This window comes from Balaenoptera musculus, chromosome 10 (assembly GCF_009873245.2).
Source record: "Balaenoptera musculus isolate JJ_BM4_2016_0621 chromosome 10, mBalMus1.pri.v3, whole genome shotgun sequence".
Taxonomy (NCBI): Eukaryota; Metazoa; Chordata; class Mammalia; order Artiodactyla; family Balaenopteridae; genus Balaenoptera; species Balaenoptera musculus.
In genome coordinates this window covers 84371341-84389292 of record NC_045794.1, presented here as the reverse complement: position 1 = coordinate 84389292, position 17952 = coordinate 84371341, and the positions used below count along the sequence as shown (strand labels likewise).

Sequence of the window (17952 nt, the reverse complement as noted above, 5' to 3'; positions counted from 1 at the left end):
TTTTGATTTTTGGGTTCTTGTTTTTGGGTGTTGAACATAAGTACCAACAATACCTTGGAACTAATAAGGAGTTTAGAAACCAGATGTGTTTGCAACTATGACCTTAATCTGCATTTAAAGCTAATAAGTAGGACTTCCCTGGCAGTGCAATGGTTAAGACTCCATGCTTCCAATGCAGGGGCACGGGGTTCGTTCCCTGGTCGGGGAACTAGGATCCCACGTGCCGCGTGGCACAGCCGAAAAATAAAAAAAAACTAATAAATAGCTAAAAGAACAACATTTAAATTTGTATCCACTATCTCAATAGTAAAGTTTGAAATTTTCTAAGAATATTATATGCTTTACATTTAAGAGGAAAAAATTTACAAATTTTCTTTCTTTCAATTGTGAATCTACTATCCTGTATTATCTGAGGATGGACAAAAATCATAACAGAGAAACTACTGGTTTTTTAAAGTTACAGAAGGAAAAACTTTTTTCGAGAAGTTTCTCTACTATATTTACACTAGATTAGGACTTAAAAACTCTTTTGTTGTTTGTTATTGTTTATATAAATACCCTAAGCATTTACTACCTTTTTCTAAAATAGATATTTATAAAGTTATATCTGACTTTTAGATTATAATTTCTTCATTATAGAGAGGTAGGAAAAGTAAAGACTTTGGTTATCACAAAATGGCAAAATAATGCAATAAGAATGAGAGAAAAGACATTAGGATCATGTCACTCCTTATCTCCTAACGGTGACTCTGACAGCTGTAAGAGTTTTCATCATATCCCAAAGTAGGTATTGATTGTCAAGAAAAAAACTTCAGGATAAAAATTATACTCAATTAATATGAAAATTGATTAAGAGGACAATTACACTGAGACTTTCTACCACATAAATCTTTATGTGTTTTCTTGGTTACATTAGTTGCAACACTTCTGAAAACTAGTATAAATGAATGCATACCTACAAATGGAAATTCTCTAGTGAGATTTTAAAAGGAACAGTTATAATATGTGTATGCTGAATTCTACATGTGTAATATTAAGTACTAAATTAGCAATTTATATATACATAGAAAGTTTCGCAAAAATAGTAAACGAATTAAAAATAGTTAAATTCCTCAACTGCAGTTTCGTTAGATGAGTTTTTACATGAGGCTTCTATTTATCTAAGATGGACTACATCACCAAAGTAATACCCCTTTGACTTGATTCATTGTTACCATGCTGTGTATATACCACAATTCATTGAAATTAATAGTGCTTTAGTTAACAAGAATTGCAAGAGATGAAAGTAAGTCAACTTAAAAAATCAAGTAGCCATCACAAATAAGAGTGAGTTCAGAATGTAAAAATGTCTTCTCTCCCCAAATCTTCTCCCCCCCTTCCTCCCCTCCCCCAGAAAAATGTTGACAATAATTTGGATTTGCAGTAAGGACAATAATTAAATGATTTTTCTTTCATGTTCCAGCCTACACAGATCTGGGATGTCATACCTTTTCACCTCCAGTTTGCAGTCAATCTCCACTGCCCAAGGTCATTGACTGCTTTGCAGCTGTAGGTGCCTCCGTCATAGGGGCTGGGCTTTCGAATCTCAGAGTACAGACCCCCCTGGTTGCTGAACATCCTGTATCTTGGGTCATCCACAATAGCAACTTTGTTTTTCATCCAGGTAATTTTGGGCTGAAGATGGAAGCAAATTTGGTCAAAACATATCTGTACTTAGCCTAATAATAGACCATCAAAGCCAGTGACAGAATTTTAAAGCATGGCTTAGAAAGAAAATACTACATCTAAGAAGAATCCACATCAACTTGAGAACAGTTCCTCTCAAATTAAATTCTACTTAATGCTTGGCAAGAAAGCGAATGAGCAGTTCTGAAGAAGCCAGCCAGATTTGTTCAGAGGACAGCCCTGGGGCAATCTTCCCAAAGATTCAGTTACATTTAAATTTGATCTACAGGTCCATGAGGTTAACTCATCCTGGAGAGTGTATATTGCTCAGTGTTTTTCAAAGAATCCCTGTAAGGTGTCATCACCAGCCAATTTTCTCTACTTCCTTTCCCTGATATGCTTTTCTAATTCTTTAGGGCTGCTTATGCCTCCTCACCATTTAATCTCTCTTCTGACATCTGTTTTCACACCTGGTGGCAATGGATGGATCTACTCCAAACAGATAATCCCAGATCAATCGCCCAGGAAGGCTACTCCATTCTGCTTGACTTCTGAACTACAGTCGATACCACTGACTTGCCATTTCTTTTCATATTGTCTTCTTCTCCTTCTTCTGTAAATGCACACCCTCCACACTCTCTCCTCTACCTCTTATGATTTGTTTGCTCAGACCCAAGAGACAGCACTTCTCAGTGTCCTTCACACCGTCCTCTTCCTCCTTCCGCCTTTCAAATGGGAGTATTTCCTGAGGCTCACACCTTGCTCCTTGACATTTTGCTTCACTACTCTCTTTCATTTGATATTCCTTTCTGGAGCCTTGGCTCCAAGGGGTGGGATGTAGTGTCCCCATGCTTGGGTCACCCAAACCAAGAGTCACACCGCCCTCGCCTTTCTCCCAAGCTCTGGGCGATGCTCCCTCGCTCCCTGGTCATTCCCGCTTGAATTACCAACATCACCTCCAATTAACATGAATTCAGCATCTCCTCCCACCCTCAGGCTGCCTTCTCCCTTTGACTTCTCTATTTCTGCTCATGGTATATGCAGGAAAAATATCACTGTCTACAATTGTTCCAAATTCTAGGGCACTTTCTCTCAGTGCCACCCAGGGATAGATAGCTCTACGGGCAACATTCATTAATTTGCTGTTCTTTTCAAATGCCAGCAACATGAAACCTGAAATCCTTTCTAAATCTCCTCAGTCAGATGCGATCTCTCCCTTCCTGGTACTCTGTACCCTTATCACTGTACATTCGTATTCTGCCTTGCATTATAGTACAACTATTTGCTTTACGCTATTACAGAAAGCTTGATAAATCAGTATCACCATCTAATTTTTCAGGTGACACAATATTACTTCCATCTCTTGATCTCTCAGTTCTTTTAAAAATAAGTGGTTTGGTTTTTCCTTAGAAAGTATCCCTTAGTTCGTAAAGAAATATAAATATTTTTTCTACATTTAAATAGTGTCCTTAATTATCCACCAATACCACCACCCTGTATCCCCCCTCCCTATCCCATAAAAAGACACAAATAGCAGTTGGAAGGTCAGTTTATATTACTACTTATAATTATAACATAGCGAATATAAAAGAGGGAGTTTGGGATTAATTTTTAAATTTAATTAATATGATTAAAAAAAAACCCAAAAACATGGTACCTTAGGATTTCCTCTCACACTGCAGTTCAGGGTGGCATTGTAACCAGCTATGGCGTAGGTGTTGACCAATGGCTGAGTAAACATGGGTGCCTCTGTGAAATTAAAGTCTTCATACACTGGATTTTTGTAGATTTTACCTTAAAAACAAGCATTAGAGATATACAAATTGGCCTGAGAATATATTACTCTTAGCATACTTGACTCACGTTGAAAACTTCCCTGAGCTTAGAAAAACATGTGTGAAGGCCACAGGGCATTCATTCAGAAGGATACCAATGTACAGCCCATCACACACAAGAAAGAAAGCCAGAGGGGTCATCTGGAACTGACATAAATATTGGGAAGAATTCAGTGTCTGGGTGTTTTGCTCAACAATGTGCTTTAACGTGAAAGTAACGAGGAAGGGCCGGAAGGACGTGGTTTATGAGGAAATGAAATGACAGGGGTGGAATCCAACTTCTCCTTTCATTGAAAAGTGGATCTCATGTGTAGCATCCTTGAAGGTGTCCAAGAATAAAAGTAACCCAAGCTCTAAAAGTACATGGTGACTTTTTCCTACCCTTGTGATTTTAGCCATTGAGAGACCCACTACCCAGATGTTGCCATGAATGAAAGCTTGTACGTTAAAAAATGCAATCATAATATAATTTTCCTGAAAACATTTTACTTGGAAGATTAACATTTTGGTTGGACATTCTTACCATAATTTTATTTATTTATTTATTATTTTTTATTTCTTACAACAACAGAAATTTATTCTTTCACAGTTCTTGAGGCCAGAAATACAAAATCACGGTGCTGGCAGGGCCACGCTGCCCCTGGAGATTGTAGCAGGGAATCTGTTCCTTGCCTCTTCCAGCTTCTGGCGGCTGCCAGCATTCCCTGGCCTGTGGCTGCATCTCCTTACCGTAATTTTAAATGTGCGTTTATGATATTCTTATTCCCTTTCACCACATCGTTTTCTTTCTGTCTCATCACTGAAAATCAAGGTTCCCAGATGTCCAGCCCGCTTCCAACTCACCATCCTTGGCAATCACGGCACTCTCTTTTGTCATTGTTACATCCTCACTGAGGCCGCACATGTTTTCAGCAAAGACCCGGAAGTAATACTCGTTTCCGATAACCAGTTCAGTAATGGTGGCACTGGTTCGGTGATAATGCTCAATGACAGTGAACCACTCCTGAAAAAAAAAAAAATAATTTGAGGAAAATCACTTAAAAATACACAGCTATTTCATCTGTTGATTAGAATAAATAACAGGGATGTTGCGTTAACTAAGAGGGAAAAAAAGCACTAATTTTTATATTGAGGGTAACAGAAATGTATATTTAATTTGTTTAACGCTTTACAATTGATTTACACTTGACTACGTAATTTAATCTTCATTTACACATTAGATTCGTTTACCCTAGATGTGGATGGAAGAAATTTTCATATATTGAGGTATGAAGAAGTCATTCTGGCTTATATGTGGTTTAACTTAAACTTCATGCTAACTAGAACAGCCTGTTTTGGGGTCTAATAAACATACATTGTACATCTGCTTTAACCATTTAAAGAAAAGCATGCACTGTCCAGAAGTGAAGAAGGTCTCTTTTCAAGACCCAGATAAATGCCTCCTCTCCTGGGACATCAATGTTAGTACTCCTTCCGTGATAAAGCTCCCTTCCCAGGCACCAAGGTCATGATGACTTGCTGTGTATGTGCTGAACTGTCTCTTTTGGAAACCTTGAAGGAATGTATCCCTGTCATATCTGAGGTTCTTTGTTCAGACACGGTTGAAAACTCTGCTTCTGTGAAGCAGTTCCTCAGAGCTGTCTGAGAGGCTGTCTCCCAGGCTACAGTCCTCTCCTCTATTCTTATAGTAAATTGGTTATTGATTATTTCCATGGACAATGTCAACTACTATCTTTATATTTTCTTCATTACTGTGCGGTGTCTGTCATCTATCTATCTACCTACCTACCTGCCTGTCTATTTATCTTTTGTATAACAAAATATAATTATAGAATTTTCATGCCAACTTATCTATTCTGAGGGAGAGATGATGCTAAATCACAACAATTAATATCACCCAATCAACTTGCCTAACTTTATTACCGTAGGTTCTTTCAATTCTTTGCTCAGATATTACTTCCTCTACTGTTTACCCTCTCACCACTCCACTTTGGTCATACTTTTTCACCTTAACCTGGCTACGTTTTCTTCACAGCACTTGTTACCTTAAATATATGACATACTTACTATTTCACTTGCTTATCTGCTACCTCCCCCACTGGAATGGCTACACAGTGATGGTAAAAATGGACTTTTCTTCTCACCCCTGTATTTCCAGTGCCTTATCACAGCACCTGGTATACAGTACATAGCATGCATAAAACAAATGTTCATTGAATACAAGAATGAATGAATGAGCTAAAGCTATATTATTCTTTTTTTTTTTACTTTTTCCTCACCATGTCAAGAAATATAGTGGTTTCAAAGTTTATCTTGCCACCAGTAGAAAACCACATTGTACTACATATGTTTAGTACCACTAATGGAGAAAATACATTTGCTGACAAAAAATTTCAGAAAGGAAAACGATTTTCCTTGCAACTTTTAGGGGCCATGATCATCTCTATATCTGGGATATTTTAAAGACACCAGACAATTGTAGTTATGCCCTCCTTTATTTCCCAAGCACGTTATGCAAATCTTTATTCCAACATTTATTATATTGTTTTATCATTTGGTTTTATGTCTTTCTGCTTGCTTATACTATGAGTGCTCCAAGAGCCGGAGCTGTCTTTTTGTTTTTGATCCACCAGCTAGAACAGTGCTCAACAAATAGTAAATGAGTGAATAAATGAATGTGTTGGCATACATCGTGAAGACAATGTTTATGGAAGGTATAAAGGACTATAGGAATTTAAGTGAAAAACAGCATCTGTAGCCACAGTGAGACAGTGGTGTGGCGACCTCCGGGGACGTGCACTGGGCAGAGTGAGCGTCTTCTGGTCTGTAGGTCTGTCCCTGCTGAAATGCACCAGAAACACAAGGGGATGGGATTGGGGCTCCTCTCCTGTCAGCAGGCAGACCTCAGACACACGAAGCAGCAGGAAAGTCCTGGCTCAGCTGGACTTGACTAGATATCTGAGAAGACAAGTGTTGGCAATGTGGTGGGGGTGGAAGAATGGGGGGGCACCTGCAGGCAGTGTGGTACCCCTGGATTCACTGCCAGTATATGGATCAAGGTCCAAAGAAGATCCCTCATTGCTAAGGAAATCCAAGGTGGTCAATACCTCCCCTGCAAAGTCATCCATTGATCTAGCTCTCAAGCTGTCCAGGTTTGGCTGAAACATGTTTCTTTAAATGCCAAGTCTTATTTTGTCATGTAACACCCACCCAGGGGTGGGGGGAAAGACATGCTAGAAATAGTTTATGGAAAGGCAAGGCTTGAAATCCATTCCGGTTACTTAGACTGTTCTTTCCAACCCTCTCCCCTTCTATTAATCCAATGTAACCTTATACCCTAAGTTCTTACTGAGATCTAGTAGTGTAAATGCCTGCAGACTTCCTATCAATATCACTTGGTATGATGTTTTACTCTTCCTATGAGAATGAATAGTGGCTCCAAGCCATTCTGTGTCCAAACATTCATTTATTCATTCATTGACTTACAGGTAGAGCAATGGTAGTTGTAGTGGATGGATTCTGATTCAGAAAGACCTCGACTTTAACATTTAAAATCTGGTGATCTCCAGCAAGTTATTTAGCCTTTTGAGCCTCTGTTTCCTCATCTATAAAACATAGCTAATAATAATTCGTACTCCAACTGAGTTGCTTCTTGAATACTCTAAATGCTTTTCCTCCTCAGGACCTTTGCATATGCTGTTACCTTTAGAATCTTTCTTTTCTAACTGGAATTTTTTTTTTTTTTAAAGACATCAGTCCATGCTACCAATATTCATTTTACAAGGAGAAAGAAGTTGCATGGGTGCAGATCTGAGTCAGAATCCAGAGTGAGTAAATATTTGTTGAACGAATAACTTTATTGAATTCTACTGAGCATTCTGCCAGTTGCTTTATATTGTTTTGGCCGCACTGCGCGACATGTGGGATCTTAGTTCCCTGACCAGGGATCGAACCCACACCCCCCGCAGTGGAAGCATGGAGTCTTAACCAGTGGACCGCCAGGGGAGTCCCTGTTTTAGCCTCTTGATAAACAAGCGAGGTAAACATCAGTGTCCTTATTTTACAGATGAGGGAAATGGAGATCAAAGAGGTTAAGTGACTGTCCATGTGTATGTGGTTTTAAGTGGAAATGCAAGTCCAACTCTTCGTGGCTCCCAAGGCTTTACCCTTCCCATTGTGCCACATCACTTCTCCATGACCCTCATGAGCTCCTCACCAGAGAGGACCTCAGGCTTCCCCCTTTACTTCTGATGAAATGTTATTTTGCTGCTGCTGAACCAGAGAAAGCCAGACCTTACCATGCTCTTCTTGTCGGCCTTCTGGATCGTGTACCCTGTAATGGCAGTATTTCCATCATCCTTTGGTGGTAACCATGATAGAGCAACATTCTCTCCCCAGACATCGTTGATCTTCACAACTTGGGGTGGACCCGGACGGTCTGTAGGATGAATTCATGGCATCACTGTGAGGTCACTTTCCCCCCAACCTAGACCTTGTTACAAGAGGATATTTAAAAATGTCCTTTTCTTCTTGTATTTCTACCCACGTTTCTTTTGCATTCTTCTTCTCCGGAGAAGTACAATGCACTCCTACTAACTTATCTGGAAACCCTTGACTTTCATCTCATGGAAAGAAAAGGATTTTTGAAAAGAAAATGTAAATGAAACTTCAAACATCATTAACCATCCCTCCAGGGGCCGACTAACTGGCAGTGAGTCACAGGCTACCCTGCTTAATGGAAAGGTAAGCTGATGCTAGACTTGAAATCATAGAGCCTACCTGGGCTGTGTAGCGCCAGCTTTCGGTGAGAGCCCTGAAGCCCACAGTCTGTGAGAGAGGTCCTCTGCTGCACTCAAAAAGCACCTTTAATGGGAGTGAGGAAAACTTATTTCCTCTGCCATCTCTCCCTCCAAGATTCATTTGTATTTATCAGTGTTTCCATTTTATGGAAGTAGAATGCATTAATGAAGAAATCAAGTCTTTCTTCACTTTATTTTTCTGCACCATGAATTTCTGTGACCTCTGACCTTCCAGTAAATTGCAGTAACATTCAGAAAGGCCAAAAGTCAAGCAAACGAAAACTTGGGGGGAGGGATAAATTGGAAGGTTGGGACTGACATATAACACTACTATATATAAAATAGATAACTAATAAGAACCTACTGTGTAGCACAGGGAACTCTACCCAATACTCTGTAATGACCTATATGGGAATAGAATCTAAAAAGGAGTGGATATATGTATAGGTATTCACTTTGCTGTACAGCAGAAACTAACACAACACTGTAAATCAACTATACTTCAAGAAAAATTAATTAATAAAAAAGAAAACTAAATCTTCATTGGGAGCCCCCCCTCAAAAAAAAATCACGCATAGAGGTGCAAGGAAGGACAATAATCATACTACGTATCTGCATAGCACTTCTTAATGTTTTCAGGGAAATTTCACATCTGTTATCCTTTGCAGTGCAAGCAGTACCCTTTCTGCCCTGAAATATTTTTCAGGTTTTAAAAGGCAACTATAATTATTTCTATTTGAAATGTCAGATTGAAAAGAATAAACATCAGAGTGCTTTCTGGTCATGTTTTTCTCTCTTTTAAGCAACATTTAACATGCAGTCTTCATGGGCTCCGGGGGTGGAGCCCTTTCTACGATTACCAACAACGAGTCTCTACAACCACAGCTTTCTATCTCCTGTTTTCACCAACTTGTCCTACAGACAGATGTCTTCTCCCAGTTCAACTTCCCACCTGCACCCCAGGTCTGCTTTGTCTTCAAAGTTCACGTTGGCTTTTCAAACACTTGCTCCCCAACAGTAAATGGCTAGATTTTTACAGTCATGGCAGAAACATAAATCTGGGACTAATAAAATAAGTAGGATACTAATAGTTATTATTTATTGAACACTTTGAGCGTGTGAGTGACGTGCCAGGGACTTGTAACTACCTGGTAAAGTAACTACATGGCAAAGTAGGAAAAATAAAAAAGTCCCTCCTCGTGTTTCAGAGGGCAAGGCTCTTCCAGACCCAACCACAAGGGCTTCCATTAAAATAGAGCCAGCGCAGAACACAGGAAGATCAGCTCGGTGCTTTGTGTCCACCTACAGGGGTGGGATAGGGAGGGTGGGAGGGAGACGCAAGAGGGAGGAGATTTGGGGATATATGTATATGTATAGCTGATTCACTTTGTTATAAAGCAGAAATAACACACCAGTGTAAAGCAACTATACTCCAATAAAGATGTTTAAAATAAATAAATTAAATAAAATAAAACGGAGCCAGGCCAGACCCAAGGGCACATATAACATCCTCAACACTCCTTTCAACTTAACAAAAATCAAGACAGTTTAGTCAGCACGAAAAGATTGCTTAGTTCAAAGGACATGACCTTTCACCTAAGGGAAGGCTTGCCACAGGAAGCTGCTCCTTTGGTTAGAGAACCTCTAGTTCTAGCACGTGTGCTAAACTGTAATCATAAAATTGATTGGAGACAAGGCTTCTCCTAACTCTGCTCTTAAGTTTATTTCTTGACATTGCAAAAATTCTAGAACAGTTCAAGCGAGAAGGGTCTACTTGTAAGAGACCCTCCCTCTATTGCCCTAACTGTGGAAACAAGTAAGAACTAACCTTGTTTGGACAGGTAAGTATCTAAGCCCTGCACGACCAACCACAATTCAGTCTTTAACTGTTTAACTCTGTTTAGGTATACCTTTCTTACATTTAATAAAAATTCTTCATTCTCCATTAACGTTACTATTAGAAAATTTTAAATGTAGTAAGAAACATGTTGAACTATATCTAGAATCTATGTTTTCTTAATGCAAGAATTCAACATGGGAAAGAGTTTTAGCATTGAAGCGTTGAGAAACAGTAAGAGAGAAGTGGATTGTAAAACAGCACTGATAGTTTTCACTAGAAAGTACATACATTAATTTTCTTTACCATATATGCCCTAAGTCTCCCATGATTAGTCCTTTTAGTCAGTGAAAAATTATTCTAATATGCTAACCAATCTTCCTAATTTATCTATTTTTTTTAATTCTAAACAGAGGAATTTTCTGTAGAGCCAGCCTAACAGAAGAAATTCTGACTCTTGCCTTATTGACAAGAACAATTTGTCTCCATATAGAATGTTCTAGTTCCCTCCTCCAAACCTACCAACAACCTGGATATCGATGGATGCAGTTTCCACGTATTTTTCCACTTTGACCTGCAGATCATATTTCCCAGAATGGCTCCTCTCTGCTTTTCTGATAAATATGATTGTATCGGTCTCAGAGTTGCGAATGTTGATCTGATTCTTATCAATAGGTGCACCATCTTTCTTCCAAGTTAATTCTGGTCTTGGTTTTCCCTTAAAAGAAAAAAAAAAAAAGACAGAAAAAGTAGAGGCGGGAGGGGATCAGATTGTCTCCAGATTTTTTTTCAGCATTAAAAAAATGGGCAGTGGCTTACCCCATCCTAGGCAAGGTTGGAAAATGGTCTGGTGGTGGGCAGTTACAGCAGTAACGTAATATCCACTATTGCCCATCGATTGCATTCTGTATGCAAGGTACTATGTTAGGTACACGATATTTATAACTTCCCTTACTCTTCACATCAGGATAAGTATCATTATCCTCATTTTTTTTTTTTTTGATAAAGGTATTAAATGACTTGCACAAGGCCTTGCAGCTAAGTGCTGGAACCTGGTCTTCTAGCCAGGTCTCTTCAGCTCCAAAGCCTGCACATCACAGCCTAATGGTTCAGAACATGGGCCCTGGGACCCTAGAATCTGTATTTGGATCCTGACTCCACTACTTAATAGCTGTGTGACTTTGGGCAAGTTACTTAAACTCTCTGCCTCAGTTTCCCAATCTGTGAAATGGAATGAGAGTACCTTTCTTCAGGGTGGTTATCACAACTGAAGTTCTTAGAAAGCTTCGGCGCGCTGCAGAGGTGTTTCATTAATATCATCTACATGCTAATGATTATTATTGTTCCACTGTACTGTGTTGCTCAGTTCAGACTTGTCTGTAATTCTCTCTCTGTTCTCTCTAGCAGCTGAAACTATTCTTTAAGAGCAGACTTTGAGTAATTATAATCTCATTCAAGGACATGAGTTTCAGTTTACGTTACAAAGGAACTTCCTAGGATTCCTGAGCGCCCAGGCTCACCCCACAGACAGGAACCAAGCATTAATTCCGTTGGGTAACGCACAGCCTAACCATGGGCTCCTAATGTGGCTTGTTGATAGGTTCTGCTAAGGAATGTGAGAGACACACATCAAACCCCTCCCCACAGGGCTTGAAGAATGGTTGCAGGTGCTCAGATGTGCATATGGGAAGTAGAGAACAATACTGTTAAAGATGGGAAAAATAGTTCCAAGTCTCATTTCCTTAAGTGTACAATTTACTATTAACTACTGGGGAAAAAATTTGAGTTCTCTGATAACGTATGGAGTGAAAAAAGCACTGGATTCAGTATCTGGAGATATAGACTCTGTTCATGGCACTACCGTTTATTTGCTGTGTGACTTTGGGCAAGTCACTTAACTTCTCTGAATGTCAGTTTCTTCCCTTCTCAAGGGGGGTAAGGAAATCTGCCATTCCTGCCTCACAAGGTGTTTCTGGGGCTCAAATGAGAAAAGATTCGAGAACTCTAGAGGTTACATAAATATACAAACATGACATACCAGTCTCATCACCCCCTTCCTGGTAGCTGACCAGCCCCTGGGGTGCCATACCTATGAGGTCCCTGTTCTCATGCTCTCTCCTCTCCCAGACCCAGGGACAGAGCTGAATACACTCCCCCACCCCCAACAAGATCCGGGAACTGGGATTAGCCCTAGCTGTTGACATGATGTGGAAACTAGAGAGCTGATTCAGCCCCAGTCCAGGGCTGGGGCTGGGGCTGGGTCCTGGGTGCCCGCCTTGTGCCAACTCCTGGTTTTTTTTTTAGGCTATGGGAGGACAGGAGTGGGAGGAACCTTGCCAAGCCATCGCCTTCCTCCTCTGCTGTGTTCACACTCACATCCTCCTTGACTTCCGTTCTGATTTCATGTGCTGTGTATGTAGAAGCTAACTGCCTCTTCTAAGGCTGGGCCCCAGGTGCAATGAGAATGGCCTGAACTGGCTGTCCCTTGAGGTTAGTTTTCATGGGAGCCTGTGTTTGAACCAGCTCTGCGTGTGTGTGTATGTGTGTGTGTGTGTGTGTATCCAAATGTTTGCAGAGACCTAAATTCTAGTTCTAAGGCCATGCTGTCTGACGTAACAGCCGCAAGCTCAATGTGGCCATTTAAACTAAAACTAATTAAAATTAAGGAAAATTAAAAATTCATTTCCCCAGTTGCCCTAGTTCCTAGCTGCACCTTTCAAGTCCTCAACAGCCACATTTGGCTGCTGGCTACCATATTGGACATTGCATATACGGAACATTCCTATCATCACAGAAAGTTCTATTGAACAGCACTGTTTAGAGGCATAAAAGGAATCGAATGAGTAAGGAGGTAATGGTGCAGTGTGTGTGTGTGTGTGTGTGTGTGTGTGTATGTGTGTGTGTGAGAAAGAGAGAGAGAGAGAGAGACCAAAAGTGATTATCATATGCAAAGCCTGGTTAATCTTATAAACAACAGATTCTTTTGAGGGAGCGATGATTTAACAATGTTCGTTTATTTCAGTTAGGGGCATCAAAATTTCAAATTTCAGTTATCCCTCATTGGAATTTGGGTGATTTGAGTGTGGTTTGAGGTAATCATGGGAAGTAAGCACATGTTGTTTTCCTGCATGTTACACCAAGAACTTCCCTTAAAAGGAAGATCAGTTTTACAGATGGATAGAACCAGAAAGATCTTTAAGCATTTCTTGTTGCGGTGTCTCCTGGGTGTTTCCTCTCTGGCACCCTGTGGTCCCTGAGCTTCAGACAAGACTAGGTCTCATTTATCTCATGCAGAAGGAAAATCTATGACAGTTTTATAGATTTCTGTACTTGTAAAGCAGGAGGTTGTTTAATCACTCTCCAAATCTCCTCCATCCTTTCCTGCTCCTCTTCTGAGGAAATTCTGAATCATGAATAACTTAAATGCTGAAGTCCCTCCCTCTACTCCTTAAACACACCAGCATGGGAGAGAGAAAATGAGCGACCCTGAATTATTACCTGGAAAGGTATAACCAGATTGATGGCTTCTCCAACTCTGCGGATATAGGTTTGCTTTAGGTGCCTTGGGATGCGAATCTTTGGAGCCTCTGAATGAGAGTAGAAGAGTGTAATTTTGCAGTCAGTATCATACACTGGAAGCAGCATTACATAAGCATACTTGTCATGATACTCACCAGGACTTCCCTACGCTCATGTCTCTGAAGTAAAACCTCAGTTGGGCTACTAACAGATTATATGTGGTAACTTTGGTTCCAAATGTTCCCTTCAGGGAGAGATGTTTTAACAGTTTGACTCAACAAGATTATTCCCTGACCTCCTTAATTTTACTACAACTTCCTATTTTTATTATAAGCCTAAAGCAACTTTCTAGAAAAACACTAAATTTTCTCTTAGGGCCTTATATATTGTTTTCTTAGTTTCTAACAGTGAGTATATTCTCCAATGAACATTCCATAAAAGATCTGCAGTCACCACATTAGCTGGTAGGACTGCCCATTTTTTCTCACCAGAAAAGAATAATAAAAAAGGCTTTAGCACCTAGCACTTGTTATTTATGTAATTATGTTAGAATTTGATGGTAACTTTCTCCCTTTATGACTAAGGTGAAGTATATAATAGGCAGCCCTAGCCCACTGTATATTAATGTTCAGTCATTAAACACCACGAAGATACTAGAACATGTGGATGTAAACCCATCAGAAGCAGAGAATCAAGGCTCATGGCTCACAGCGATGAGGTGGGTCATATCACTTGAGGGCTCTGTATGGAACAGATACTGGGATAAATGCTTTTCACGAAGGGACCAGTTTAAACCTCATAGCCACCTTATGACACAGGTACTGTTTTTACTTCAGGATGAAGAAGCTAAAGCAACAGGGGTTTAAGTCACCTGCCCCAAGGTGACACAGCCAGGATTAGACCTGGAATCAGCTTCCGGTGCCTATGCTCTGCTTAGACACATGGACTGCGGGGTCAGAGAGATCTGGGTTTGAGTTCCAGATCAGACAGTAGATCTGGTCTCAGCCTATTCCGTAAAACTGGTATGATAACAGCATCTAATTCACAGCATTGTAGTGAGGATTAAATAAGGTCATCCATATAAAGCGTTTCGCATAATGGCTGAGAATAGTAAGTGCTCAATAAACTTTAGGGGAAGAAGATGATGATGATGGTAGTGGTGGTGACTTCTGAATGTTGGAGCTGGAAGAGAACTTGAGAGATCCTCTAACTCCCTAACTTTACATAGGAGGAAAAGGAGACTCAGCGAGGTTCTGTAGCACATTACACCATCATCATAATAAAAGCTAACATATACCAAGGGCTTATTATGTGGCCAGCATTCTTTAAGCAAATAACATGGATTAATTTATTCAACTCTCACAACCTCTTGATGTGGTAAGTACTATTATTGTATCCGTTTTGCAGATGAAGAAATTAAGGCACAGGAAGATCAAGTCCCTTGCCTGAGACCACATGGTTAATAAATGAAGGAAACAGGACTCAGCTTTCATAGTCTGTCTCCAGAATCTACTAAGAAAATGTGCATGCTTCATACTTTCTACCATCCATCCATCCATCCATCCATCCATCCATCCATCCTCTAACTTACTCCCAAAAGGTTTCAGGCAGTCACACCGTAAGTCTGTGGCTCAACGTGGTCCAGACCCAGATGTTCAGGCCCCTTCCCAGTATTCTTTGCCCTGGAGCACCGATTCTCAAATTTTTTGGTCTCAGAATCCCATTACACTCTTAAAAATCATCAAAGGCCCCGCAAAGCTTTTGTTTATGTGGACTGTATCTATCATATTTACCATACTAGAAATTAAAACCAATAAATTTTGAAATACTTATATATTTATTGCTTGAAAAATAATAACAACATAAATATCATTTAAATGAAAACAACCATATTTACATTAACAAAAATCTGTGATATGAGTGGCATTATTTTATATTTTGGCAAATCTCTTTAATCTCTGACTTAATAGAGGCTAGCTGGACTTTATTTGTTTCTGCCTCTAATCTGTTGCAATACACTGTTTTGGTTGAAGTACATGAAGAAAATTTGGCTTCACACAGACAGAAAGAATATTTTAATAAACTTTTCAGACAATTGTGGGTATTCCTCTTTGATTCTACACTAAAACACGAGTTGTAATTTCTTAAGGGTTAGCTGCAGGATGGAATCTGAAACCTTCTATGAACTTTTCATATCTGTTACATTAAAGCCCATTGGTCTGCCTTCCATTTTGAATGTATCTTACCCATGCATGATTTTTTTTAACTTGCACTGGTCATTTGGAAAATATTGCTTCAATGAATTATGCAGATTGTCCAAATGTTGAAATACTGCATTATTCAATGTCAAAAAATTACATTTGCTACTATCACCACCTACTTCATCAGAAAAGATTTTAAGTATTGGAAAGCTGCCAAGTCCATGACGGTGGATACCAGTTTTCCATAATTTTAATTTTTGCTTCAAAGATTAAAGTTTTTCATTGACAAGTGGACAATAAATACTGTAAGTTGTTTTCCTTCAAGTAACAGGCTCACTCCATTCATTTTCTAGAAAATGTCTGCCAAATACCCAAGTCTGACTAGCCAGAGTTTGTCACTCTGTCATTCTTTCGAGGAAGAATGGAGTTTCATGGAAAAGGTCACGAGTTTAGGCTCTAATTCAGTTGCACAAATGCTTTTCCTAGAGACAACCATCGTACTACGGTATTTAGCGTAAGAGTTTCACATATACTTTGCATTTCATTGTCATACAGAGTATAGGAAAAAAGTGTACTCAAGAACCAAGGTTTAAGAATATGAATGATGGGCTTCCCTGGTGGCGCGGTGGTTGAGAGTCTGCCTGCCAATGCAGGGGACACGGGTTTAAGCCCCGGTCTGGGAAGATCCCACATGCCGCAGAGCAACTAGGCCCGTGAGCCACAACTACTGAGCCTGCGCGTCTGGAGCCTGTGCTCCGCAACAAGAGAGACCGCGATAGTGAGAGGCCCGCGCACCGCGATGAAGAGTGGCCCCCGCTCGCCGCAACTAGAGAAAGCCCTCGCACAGAAACGAAGACCCAACACAGCCACAAATAAATAAATAAATAAATAAAAAATTTAAAAAAAAAAAAAAAAAAAAAAAAAAGAATATGAATGATCTGTGTGTATCATCAAGAACACTCCAAGGCAAAACTGGCCCTTTAATTTTAATTGCGAGTGCATGGGGGTGAGGAAGAATAGACCAGCCAGACAATTTGGTGGCACAGATTGGAGCTGTGCTAAGGCACAAGCAGTTCTACACACCATCACTTTTGTACCATCCGTGCAGAGGTCAAGCATTGAAAAGGGAAAACAATGTGCTCATATTATTATGAAAATGGTTTTGACCTCGCAGACTCATTTGAGCCATTTTGCTGCTGTATGGTTCGTCTGAAATGCTTCCCCCCCGCCGCTCCCCCCCACCCCTTGTGACTAGGCAGCCCAGCTGCCTATTGGCTCATGGAACCTGGTGTAGTTATCTGGTCCTCATACCAAGTTATAAACCGGGAGCTGACTCCCCACGCTGCCTATAAAGGGCAGTTTTGTTCATTTCTAACTCCCAGGAGATATTAATAAAATATCAAAGGAGTGACAACAAAATAGGAGGGTTTGAGAAAGAAAGAGGTTAAAAAAAATGTGAAATGGAGACAAAATTTTGAAAGGCTTGCCACCTACCTATGATTTCTTTCACAAGGATGGGCTGAGAGTAGTACTTGGGATCACTGGCACCGGCGGCGTTCACAGCTTTCACGCGCACAAAGATCCTTGCATCCGTTGGCAGACCTGTGATGGTGAACTTGGTCTTCTCGATCAGCTCTGTGTTTGCAACTATCCAGCTGTCAGCTAAAATCCATTAGGCAAAAAAAAAAACAAAACCAAAAGACAAGAAGGAAGAATGGTGGTTAGTGAAAGAAATCATCCTGTTAAACAGTCAACTCCAAATTAGTATTTTACTCAAAATTAAATCATTTGGAGGGAATGTGACTTTGGTCTGGACTCAGACCACATGGCTGGGTGTTTTTCATATTTAAATGAAAAATGGCCTAGAATGGCTAATGTAAATAGCAGGAAGAATGATAATCAGATTCTACCATCTTTGAAAAACCTCTTATTCAGGATACTAGGGTATCCTGAACAATGGTAACTGTCCCAGGAATTTTGTAGTAGTTTATCCCAATTTGGTTTTACAAGGTACATTTTTACAATTGATGTAACCATGATGTTTAACCATCTATACACATTAAAGTTCAGAAAAGAGGAAAATGCTATTCTTATGA

The 17952-nt window shown here is 39.9% G+C and overlaps 1 protein-coding gene across 1 annotated transcript in view; it reads right to left on the bottom strand.

Moving 5' to 3' along the window:
• The window catches only part of MYBPC1 (myosin binding protein C1), a 94557-nt gene that overhangs the window by 4067 nt on the left and 72538 nt on the right, over positions 1-17952 (bottom strand). Inside the window, 8 exon segments of the mRNA XM_036866505.1 lie at positions 1491-1521; positions 1524-1674; positions 3323-3459; positions 4344-4503; positions 7799-7938; positions 10659-10854; positions 13635-13723; positions 17351-17518. Coding sequence (XP_036722400.1) covers positions 1491-1521; positions 1524-1674; positions 3323-3459; positions 4344-4503; positions 7799-7938; positions 10659-10854; positions 13635-13723; positions 17351-17518 — 1072 coding nt within the window.